Here is an 11,406-nt window from a genome sequence, read left to right as displayed (position 1 = left end):
GGAAGAAAAAATTCTCCTTGATGTCCCCAGAGATGCATTTCCCCATCCAGCTGCCTTTGAGCCCACTCTGGGATGGGGCCTTGCTGGGAATCCTTCCCAGCCTGGGTCTCCTGTGACTCCCTCTGGAAGGGGCAGGCTGGGCTGGAGGCTGCCAGAGCAGCTCACAGCTCCTGAGACTGGGGCTGCACACCCACCTGGGGACCCTGTCCAGGAGAAATGTCCTCCCTGCTCCAGGTCCTTCTGCTCCAGGTCCTTCTGCTCCATTCTCCAAGGGTCTGTTCCCACTGAAACTGAGAAACAGCTCATGGCTCACATTTCTGCCTTGGAGCACCTGCCACTCCAAGAGCCTGGGGTTAAACTGCTCATTTTTTCCCCAAACATGACATTTTTTGGTTTAGGTGTATCCAGGAAAGCCAGGTATGGATCCAGCTTCTGCAGGCTGGATGCTGCAGGAGCTGGAATAAAAAAACCTGCTCCAGAAACAAAGACTGAGCAAATGTACCATGGAGTTTGCTGTGGGGGATGTGCTGATTTGATTCTTTCCACCTTCAAATTTGGCCTTTATTAGATGAAATTTGTAACCTAGTGTGGGCCAAAAGGAGAGGAAGGAGAGTGGAGGATGAAGTTCTCCCTGTCCAGCTGGAGCACACACAGAATGGCTGGGCTGGAGGGGACGGAGGGATCCTGTCCCTCTGCCCCACTCAGGTGAGACCCCACCTGCAGAGCTGCTGGAGAGAGCCCAGAGGAGGCCATGGAGATGCTCTGAGGGCTGGAGCCCCTGTGCTCTGGAGCCAGGCTGGGACAGCTGGGGGGGCTCACCTGGACCAGAGAAGCTCCAGGGAGACCTCAGAGCCCCTGGCAGGGCCTGAAGGGGCTCCAGGAGAGCTGGAGAGGGACTGGGGACAAGGGATGGAGGGACAGGACCCAGGGAATGGCTCCCACTGCCAGAGGGCAGGGATGGATGGGATATTGAGAAGGAATTAATGCCTGTGAGGCGGGCGGGGCCCTGGCACAGGGTGCCCAGAGCAGCTGTGGCTGCGCCCTCCCTGGGAGTGGCCCAGGCCAGGTTGGATGGAGCTTGGAGCAACCTGGGCTAGTGGAAGGTGGCCCTGCCCATGGTGGGGGGTGGCACAAGAGGAGCTTTAAGGCCCCTTCCAACCCAAAGTAATCTGGGATTCCATATCTGCATGCTGGAAACCTGGGCACCTTCATTCCAATGAATTGTAAAGTACATCATTTCAATATTTTGACTTTTCTTCCTGAGATCCTTGCTGCTAAGTTACCCATGATGATACTTGTGTGTCACTAATGTGGTTTGTAATTCTGCACAGGAATTATTTTCAATAAAACTTTACTAAAAACCCCTCTCCTTTGAAACACTGTGGACATTTAGGGGGCCATGAAGGGCACATCTGGAGGTCACGTCTGGCAAGCCCCCAGCAGCAGCCTCCTTCCCATGGGGGCAAATGTCTCCTTGGTACACTTCAGGGTCTAAAAAACCCTCTAAGGAACCTTTGTCATGAGGAGCCCAGGAGGAACCCAGACTGGAGGTGCTGCTCAGCTCTCCCTAAATGGTTTTAGCTGCTCTCCAGGGCACTGCTGCTCCTCCTTTCCCACCTCCTTTCCCACCTTCTCCTCTCCCTCTCTCCTGGTCTGGTTCCTCCATCATCCTCCTCAATCGTGCTCCTCTCTGCCATCCTGCTCCTCCCCTCACACTGAGAGCAGCTGTGGGGTACAGGGGGAGCACAGCTCCATCTCAGCTTCCAGGCTGCTGATGGGACACCATCCAAGGGCAGGGGGGATTTTTAAAGGTCTTCAGGGTGAGGGGGCTCTGGTGGGCTCTGCTTTTCCTTTGGTTCATCACTGTGAGTCTGCAGTTACTTGTTCTGTCCCCAGTTTGTTCTGATTTAATCTCTGTGTCCTGGGGAGGACTCAGGGTTTGTTGGGATGGACTGAGGGGAAGGGCAGTAAAACAGAAAAAAATTAAAAAAAAAAAAAAAAAACAAACAAAAAACCAAACACAAAAACCCACCCAAAACCCAACAAATTTGGTTGTATTTGAGACACTTTTCCAGATCTGGATATTCTCATCACTTGGTTCTTGCCATGTCCCTTCCCAGCTGGGCTCCTGATGGATTTGGTGGATTCAGGAGCAGCACCTGCAGGCCTTGCCCTGCCTGCTGATGGGGACACCATCCAAGGGCAGGGGGGATTTTTGAGGGTCTTCAGGGTGAGGGGGCTCTGGTGGGCTCTGCTTTTCTTTTGGTTCATGACTGTGTGTCTGCAGTTACTTGTTCTGTCCCCAGTTTGTTCTGATTTAATCTGTGTCCTGGGGAGGACTCAGGGTTTGTTGGGATGGCAGTAAAACAGAAAAAAAACCACAACCATAAAAAACCCAAAAAACCACCCAAAACCCAACAAAAACAGTTGTATTTGAGACACTTTTCCAGATCTGGATATTCTCATCACTTGGTTCTTGCCATGTCCCTTCCCAGCTGGGCTCCTGATGGATTTGGTGGATTCAGGAGCAGCACCTGCAGGCCTTGCCCTGCCTGCTGATGGGGACACCATCCAAGGGCAGGGGGGATTTTTGAGGGTCTTCAGGGTGAGGGGGCTCTGGTGGGCTCTGCTTTTCTTTTGGTTCATGACTGTGTGTCTGCAGTTACTTGTTCTGTCCCCAGTTTGTTCTGATTTAATCTGTGTCCTGGGGAGGACTCAGGGTTTGTTGGGATGGCAGTAAAACAGAAAAAAAACCACAACCATAAAAAACCCAAAAAACCACCCAAAACCCAACAAAAACAGTTGTATTTGAGACACTTTTCCAGATCTGCATATTCTCATCACTTGGTTCTTGTCCTGTCCCTTCCCAGCCAGGCTCCTGATGGATTTGGTGGATTCAGGAGCAGCCCCTGCAGGCCTTGCCCTGCCTCCCTGTGCCTCAGAGCTGGGTGGCTGTGCCGGGGCAGAGCTCCCCGAGGGGGACCATGAACCCCCCCTGTGCAGAGCAGCTGGGCTGGGCTGGCAGCCAGGACTGGTCCCACGGCTCCTCCTCGTTGCTCTTGTCCAGGCTGAAGATGAGCTTCAGCTTCTGCGGCTGCACAGAGTTGAGGATGATGATGGCCAGCCCCAGGAGCAGGCACAGCAGCCCTGCAAACGCACAGAGACAGCTCTGCAGGTCCCAGCTGCACAGCAGGGACGTGTGGCATCACCCAGCAGGCAGGAAAAGGTTTTTCCTCTTTCCCCACCTCGATTCTGGCAGCACTGTGGGCTCCCCAGCACGAAAGGGAGGTCAAGGAATGGGGGCAGAGCTGGGGCTGGAGCCCACCACGCCCAGGGAAAGGCTGCAGAACCTGGGTGTGTTTAGCCTGAGGAAGAGGAGCACCAGGGGGATTTATTTACCACCTGCTGCTGGGAAAGGGCTGGTCTCCCTGCAGGGGATGCTGTGACATGGAGAATCCTGGTTTGAGCAAAGGAAACAATTGCTGCAGGTCCTGAAAGGAGAGGGAATCTCTATCCAGCGGGCAACTTCAAACATCCAATTCTCTGCACTGTTCATCTCTCTCTCCCCAACCTTGATAATTCTAATCTAAAATCTCCTAACCTAAAATCATAATTTTCTGTGACCAGCCTTGGGGAAAGGAGGGATGAGGTGCTGTGGGCCACCACCTGTGCAGGCATGGAGGAGGGAAGCCCCAGAAGCAAGCTGAGCACTCACCTGTGGCCAATGCCAGCCAGAAGGACTCCCCATAGTCTGTTCTCAAGGAAACTGGGCCAAACTGGACAGGGCACTTCAGGCTGTTCCTCGCAGTGGAGAAGAGCAGCAGGGAGGAGAGGATCAGAGTGCCAGTGAGCAGGAGCATCTGGCCACCATAGAGCAGGATGGACATGGAGAAGAGCAGGATGGAAATGAGCCACGTGCAAAAGGCCAGCCTGAAAAAGGACCACAAAACAGCACAAAACACCAGGCTTGGAGTGTCTGCTCAGGGTCTGCTCTCCGTGTCCCAAAGGAGGGATAAAGCCATGGACAACCTGCTCCAGCTGGCCTTGCTTCAGCAGATAGCTGGACAGCCTGATCTAGAGATCAACCCAAATAACCCAAACAACTGAGTGAAGACATGAGTGGTGGAGCTGTGGGACACATCCTGCAGCAGTGCAGAGGGATCTCCACACCTGGGAATGTTCAGCATTGAATTTCCTGAAGCCCCCAAGCCCCTTGGTACAGCTTTGGCATCAGCCCTGCTCTGGGTGTGGGCCTGGAGTAGAAATCTCTGGAGGTTCCTGTGAGAGACTGCAATATCTGAAATATTAGTGTTTAATAGCTCAAACTTTTGGCTATTTGCAGAGGCAGCAGGTGCTTTGCTGGGGGGGAAAGAGGGGTTTGGGGTGTGTGGTGGGAAGGAGGGGTTTTGGGGGAAGGAGAGGTTTGGGGTGTGTGCTGGCAAGCCCTCTGATGTGCATACAAGGAGGATCCACGCCAGAAGCTCTGGGATTTGAGGCAGGTGAGGGAGAAGGCTGGTGAGAAGCAGACCCTGGAGAGGCAGGGTGTGAAAAGTGCACATTACGTGGCTCTACGCAGATATTTACCGCATGTATTTTGATGTATTGATTAGTAGTGCTGTATTAACATTTTAATAATAAATGTAGGCTTGTAATTAAAAGGTAACTTTTGTAGTTAATATAAGAACTATGTTAGTGGGATTTTTTAAGAAAGGAATGAGGCACTCACACCAGATAGCAGCCCCAGGATGCCTGAATCTTTCAGAGAAAAGAATTTATTGCCCCATTATCAGAAGAAACAAACTTCTTCCTGCCTCGAAGGCGCTGTCAGGATTCAGAGGAAGAAGCTGACACTGACCAGACAGAATCCCGTATTCGAATGGAATTTATGCATCATGTATGAGGTGTATGAATATGCAACAGGCTGTTGTTTTTAAGGGTTAATCCTCTATTAACGTGGGTCCTTTCTCGGGCTCGTGCTGCCCAGATAAAGGTACCCAGACTGTCCATAACTCTTTGTATTTTTTGTCTCACATTGTCCTATTTCAAATTGTCCAAATTATTATTACTCTAATTGCATTACTATTTTTATAACCATTTTATTACTATTAAACTTTTACAATTTTAGAAACAAGTGATTGGCGTTTTTCACGCAGGGTGATGTTTGTCATCGTGCCAATGCCCTCCCTCGCACAACAGGCTCAGCTGGAACACTCCCTCCCTTCCTGCGAAGGTCACAGGGGACATTGTTTGTGTTCACACCTCGGCCTGAGGGGCTTTCACCGCTCCTGAGGGGGCAGAACGGGGTCAACACCGGTGTGAGAGGCTGGGCCATGTCCTAGGAGGGGCCATGAACCATGGGAGAGCCCCGAAGCCCCCAAGACTCTGAGCCCCTGACCCACAGCGCTGCCAAGTTCCCCTCCCAGGGAAGGTGCCTGGGTGTTCCCATCAAACCTGAACCAGCTCTGGGCTCTCCCCACCTCTGAGAAGACCAGAGGAGCATCAATGGGGCACTGTCTGGTTCCATGGGTGGTCATATCTTCTTACTCAATTTGCCTCTCTCTTCTCCCACTTTCTCTTTTCTATTTCTTTCTATCTTTGTCTATATCATATTTCCTGTGACATAAAATCCATCCTATGGGCTCCAGCATTTGCCTCGTTGGCACCCTAATTTGGCCTCATTTGCACCCTCCTTTGGGCAGAGGATGTCTCTAATAATCAGATTGTAACAGTCCTGCCAAATAACTTCTTTCCTGATTCTTGTGATTGTCCACAGCTGGTCACCCCTGGGCAGTTCCCAGTGTTCAGAGGGTTCAGAGGGCATGGAGGGACAATGGCATGGAGGGACAATGGCATGGAGGGACACCTTTGTTTGCAGAGCTGCACCATTAGCCATGCCCACACCTGACTCAGCACCTGGAGTGCACCCAGCGGCCAGCCCTACCCTGGGCTTGGGGCTTGGATTCAGCTCCCTGGGAAAGTGAGCCTAACAAATTTTTCTGATTCCAAGGGAAAAAAAAAAAACCTAAAAAAGGAGTTTTCATGAACATTTCTGCCTCGAAATACAGGGATGTTTGGGTGGGGATAATTATTTTTCCTGAACATGAGAAAGGAGATGGGTACAGGCACCTGGAACCTACATTCATGGGGGAATTGCAAGGCTCTCTCTTCCCTGCAGTGCCTTTCCCAAGACCTCTGAGGCTCGAGGGGATGCTCTGGGACCCCACAATCACAACACACACATGGGCTCAATGCTCCATGAGCTCCCTCTTGGTGGTCCCTACCCTGGGAGGACCATCCTGACCATGAGCTCTCCTTGGCAGGTCTGGCCCCACTTGGACAGGCAAAGGCAGACCCTTCACAGTGGGTCTCAACTGGGAATCTTTATCCTGGTCCTTGGGAGAGATCTCGAACCATGAGCCCCACAGCTGTGTCTGTTTTCCCTTCAATGACATTTTCCGACTGCAGTTTTGGACATCAAGGCAGAGGACACATAAGAGGACATAAGAGGAGTCTGGGGACATGGACAGAAGATGCCCCAAGGGCTGCAGCCCCTCTGCTCTGGAGCCAGGCTGGGAGAGCTGCGGGTGTTGAGAGAGGAGAGAAGGTTCTGGAGAGACCTCAGAGCCCTGCCAGTGCCTGGAGGGGCTCCAGGAGAGCTGGAGAGGGACTGGGGACAAGGGATGGAGGGACAGGAGGAGGATGAATAACTTCCCACTGCCAGAGGGCAGGGTTAGATGGGATATTGGGAAGGAATTCCTCCCTGTGAGGGTGAGGAGGCCCAGAGGAGTGTGGCTGCCTGTCCTGGTTTTACATGGGAGACATTTAGGGAAGTGATCCTTGGAAGTGTTCCAGGCCAGAGTGGATGGGGCTTGGAGCAGCCTGGGATTGTGGAAGGTGTCCCTGCCCATGGTGGGGGCTTAGAGCAATATAAGCTTTAAGATCCCACCCAACCCAAATCGCTCCACGATTCCACAATTTTGTGAATCTATGACAAACCAGGAAGCACAGGAACCCCAAATCCTGCAGAGAGGCTTTGGCATGGCCTTACAGTGACAAGGGTGGCTCCATAAAGCTCTCCCTGGTGTCCCTGGTGCTCCCCAGTGCAGGGCAGGGCTGTAACTCACCAGAGGGTGAGGGACACGTAGTGCCCGGCGGTGCGGTACTGCCCGTGCAGCCCACAGGGGCTCTGCGAGCTGAACTTCTCTGCCACGTACAGGATGGGGCTGGGCAGCCCCTTCTGCAGCCCCTGGCTGTAGCTGTGGTCATAGTCTGCCCCAAAGCTCCAGGGAAAGTGCTCGTTGTAGTTGATGGTCTCGTTGATCTGCTCCACGGGCTTTCCTGCGGGCGGCACCAGCTGAGCTCCTGCGGGGCCAGCCCTGGGCACTGCCAGCAGCAGCACGGGCACAGCAGGGCCCAGGGGCCTCCAGACAGAGCCGGGGCCCTGCAGGGCAGCTGTGGAGCTGCTGGGGCCGCTGCAGAGGCGCAGGTGGGGACACCAGACTCACCCCTGAGCGTGACGTTGAGCCCGGCCAGGCCGATGTGCAGCCCGATGTCAGCGCTCACCTGCGCAAGGAGTTAGGTACAGCTGGCAGCAGATGCATGGTGCTGGAAGCACCCTCCAGGATGCTCACCATGGCCTGAGCATCACCTACCTCATCCCAAATCCAGGACTGAGCTGTCAGCCCCAAGGGGCAGAAGTCCTGGATGTCCATCCCATATCCCTGTGTGTCCTTCCTGTATCCCTGTGTGTCCTTCCTCAAGATCAACCCGTGAATGACCCTGAAAGCCCCCTTGGGTTGGTTTCTGCCCAGCTCCAGAGCAGATCCTCACCCTGGTGGCAGTGGGGCTGCTGTGCGGGCACTGCCTGGGCACTGCTTTGCCCCTGAGCCCCTACCAACGTGCCTGAACCCCCTGGAAGGTGGTGGTGAGCCTTTGGTGACTGCCCTGGAGATGACCACCAGTCTTCAGACCCCAGGCAGAGAGATGGGTGCCTTCCACAATTGCTGGAGCCACCTCCCAGACACAAGACATGTCCACCCTCCCCATGACCTCATCCCACGGGCTGGGCTTGGCCCTTGAGTGGTCTCTTCACCCTCCCCCACCTTCCCCCCCATTTCTGGGCCTCCATGAGCCCCCCAGGAGCCCGGCACTCACTGAGGATCACGGCTCCCACGAAGAGCCCCAGCAGCAGCCGCAGGAACCACAGGAGTCTCTGTGAGGGGGGGCACAGTGCAGGCACAGGGCTCAGCCAGGGGTTACCACGGGCACCTCAGCACCAAGCACATCACTTAGAAAGGTGAAATGGTGAGAAACAGCCCTGTCCCTGCCCTGGGAGTCACCCCATGGGCTGGGTGGGGGGTACCTCTGGCATCCCTGCTGGGGTGGGGGCAGGCAGCAGGGAGATCCAGGCAGAAGAAGAAAATCATCTAAAGAACCCACTGCAGAAAGCTGTGACAGCCCTTTTTTGGGAAGGAGGGTGGAGACGTTCCCTCTACCAACCTTCAGCTGCAATTCCCACCCTTATCCAAACCTCAGCGTGTTTGGATGTGCTGGCAGCTGGCCACAGCTGTAGCCAAAAGGAGCCACCAGGCACTGGTAGGGTGTCCCCTGGGGGACAGGAGCCCCTCAAGCAGCCCTGCTGCAGAACCAGGCACAGAGCCAGCCCCAGCAGGGTCTGTGGGGCACAGGGAGCCCGGTGAGCAGTGCTGGGACATGCCTGGCACACACCTCCCTCTTTCACTGAGCTCTCTGGCAAGGTGGGGTGAGATCTTGGAGCCTCACCCTGCTATTCCACTCTGCTGAAAGAATTTCGGCTCGTTCACAGAGAAATCCAGCCAAGATCAGCTCTAGGTGCCTCAGAAACCTGGGCTCGGGGAGTTTGGTGCTCATGCTGGGATGGGCTGGAGCTCCCTCAGCCCCATGGCATTGCAGAGGTCCCAGAGCTCTGGCCATAGCCCACGGGCAGCTTTGCTTGCCAGATCTGCTCTGGAGGCTGGGGAGAGGAGGAATGTGGGGTGCACAGGCAGGGAGCAGAGGTGTGAAGTGCCTCTGTCTCTCCACTTACCCTCCTGCCCGGGATCCCCGGCAGGATGATGATGAACGTGGCCAGCACGGAGAGGAACACGGTGACAATGACAGCCCGGGTGGTGTCAAAGGGGAAGCAGGCATTGGCTCCGGGGTAGAAGGGGTAGGAGCCATCCCACAGAGTCATCTTGCTGCCTGGAAAGGCCCAAAACTGGCAGAAAATCATCTCCACACCTGCGCTCCATCAGCCTTCCCCACAGAGCCGCCTTGTGCCCCTTGTCCCGCTGTGTCCCCGGCAGGGCTGTGCGTGTGCCCTGTGCCCCTGGGCGCTGCAACCCCACCCTGGCCGTGCCCTCGGGGATGTCCCACGGGAACCCTCCATCCTGCACAGCCGAGCTGCCTTGGGGCCGCCCGGGCGTTGCTGCAACGCTCCATTGTCCCCAAGGAGGGACAGCAAGGCGTGCAAACACCGCGGGCAGCTCGCTGCGCTCTGTTCTCCATCCCCAAAATGCGCTCCCAGCCTCGCTGGCTCAGCTCTTTCCCAGCAGCGCGGCCCCGCTGGGTGAATCACGGCACAAACACGGGCTGAGCCCTGCGCAGTTAACCCCTCACCGCCCGGGAACAGCCCGGAGGGGACAGGGACACTGCCCGTCCCGTGTGCCAGCCCTCGGGAGCCGGCTGGGGACGCTGCTTGGAGAGCCAACGCTGCTTTCATACCCCAGCGCTTCACCAGCTCCTTTTCCTGCTGGGAAAGGGCTGCTCGGCATCCCCAGGGAATGGGGGCACAGAAACACCCAGAGCCCCTTCCCCATGGCCAGCCTACCTCCGGTGCCGGGCTGGGAGCGCCGGGATGCTCCGGGATGAGCTGGGATGCTCCGGGATGAACGGAGATGCTCCGGGATGTTCCGGGATGAGCCGTGGCGCCTCCTGCCCGCCCTCTTGCACCTCCTGCCAAGGTTGCGGGCGAGCAGCCAGCCCGTCTGTGCTGCTCCCGGTGGTTTGTGGAGTGCCCGCCTCCCAGAGTGGTTGGATCATCCAGCCTAAGCGTGAAAAATGCATGTATTTTATGATTGGCTTTTCGCGAATATTAAAATGAATATGATATGTGTTGTGTTAGAAAGTGATGCTGTATTAATTCTCTTAAGTGGTGTGTTAAATATAGTTTTGGGTTATAAAAATTGTTAAAATAGAAACGATGCTATGTAGGGTACTTTTTTTAAAGAAAGGACTTGCAGTGAGACAGCAGCCACAGGACACCTAAATCATTCAAAGAAAAAGAATTTACTGCCACATTATCAGAAGAAACAAACTTCTTCCCACCCCGAAGATGCAGTCAGGATTCAGAGGAAGATGTTGACAATGAGCAGACAGAATCCTGTGTTTGAATGGAATTTATGCATCATGTATGAGGTGCATGAATATGCAACAGGCTGTTGTTTTTAAGGGTTAATCCTCTGTTATCGTGGGTCCTTTTTCGGGCTCGTGCTGCCCAGATAAAGGTACCTGGACTGTCTGTAACTCTTTGTCTCTATTGTCTCATATTGTCCTAATTCAAATTGTCCAAATTATTATTACTCTAATTGTATTACTATTTTTATAACCATTTTATTACTATTAAACTTTTACAATTTTAGAAACAAGTGATTGGCGTTTTTCACACCAAGCCTGAGCTCCTGTGAGGGCACAAAGGGGAGCCTGGGAAGGGTCAGCTTCACCTCCTGGGCTTTTCTTGGAGCACAGTAAATAGTCCAGTTCCACATGGCATGAAGAGCCTGGAGCTGCCAGGCCCCTCTGGTGGGACCAGAGGTGTCCAAGCCCTCATGGGCACTCCTGGGGGGGTTCCCAGCTGGGATCACCCAGCCCTGCTGTGCCTGCCTGGCCTCCTGGTGGCCCTGGCTCCATCCCTGAGAAGGTCCTGGCAAGGTCTCTAGAGGTGCTCCCAGCCCCATCATGCAGAAGATGCTCAGGTTTGTTACCTGGCCATGGCATGGAGATGATGGACATTCAAGCTTTTGGGGTTTGCTCCTCTACTTTGGCATTTCAGGTGGCTGAAGAAGGTTGTATTGATACTGAAAAGGACCAGAGTGGCAGAAACACTCCCCTGACCCATGTCTGGGGTCTCCTCTCTGAAACTGATGGAAATATCCATCCCCTGGATGTTTCTTTTTTGCATCCCAGTGAATGGGCTGGCTGGGTACCACCCCCTTGGCAGAGGGAGGTAAAAATGAGTTTTCACTCATGCCCAATAGGAAATAAAGGCATTTTTTGGGCAAAGACTTTGCCATTTCCCTTCAAATCCCCAACTGGTCTGACCCAGTCTGAGCACTGAATCCCTCCCCTGGAGCTGTTTACAGAAATCAGAGGGTGGGAAGGGTGATGTGG

The 11,406-nt window shown here is 54.4% G+C and overlaps 1 protein-coding gene across 1 annotated transcript; it reads right to left on the bottom strand.

The window, feature by feature from the left end:
- Positions 1 to 2,908: 2,908 nt before the first annotated feature.
- On the bottom strand, positions 2,909 to 9,946 carry LOC102032288 (dual oxidase maturation factor 1). Its single transcript, XM_005425883.2, is given in 7 exon segments — positions 2,909 to 3,147; positions 3,716 to 3,930; positions 7,125 to 7,338; positions 7,506 to 7,605; positions 8,093 to 8,212; positions 9,065 to 9,219; positions 9,848 to 9,946. Coding segments are annotated over 6 exon segments (1,005 nt in total). The 5' UTR covers positions 9,212 to 9,219; positions 9,848 to 9,946; the 3' UTR covers positions 2,909 to 2,938.
- Positions 9,947 to 11,406: the final 1,460 nt, after the last annotated feature.

This window comes from Geospiza fortis, unplaced genomic scaffold (genome assembly GCF_000277835.1).
Source record: "Geospiza fortis unplaced genomic scaffold, GeoFor_1.0 scaffold317, whole genome shotgun sequence".
In the NCBI taxonomy this organism is placed as follows: domain Eukaryota; kingdom Metazoa; phylum Chordata; class Aves; order Passeriformes; family Thraupidae; genus Geospiza; species Geospiza fortis.
This window is presented reverse-complemented; position numbering and strand designations above follow the sequence as displayed.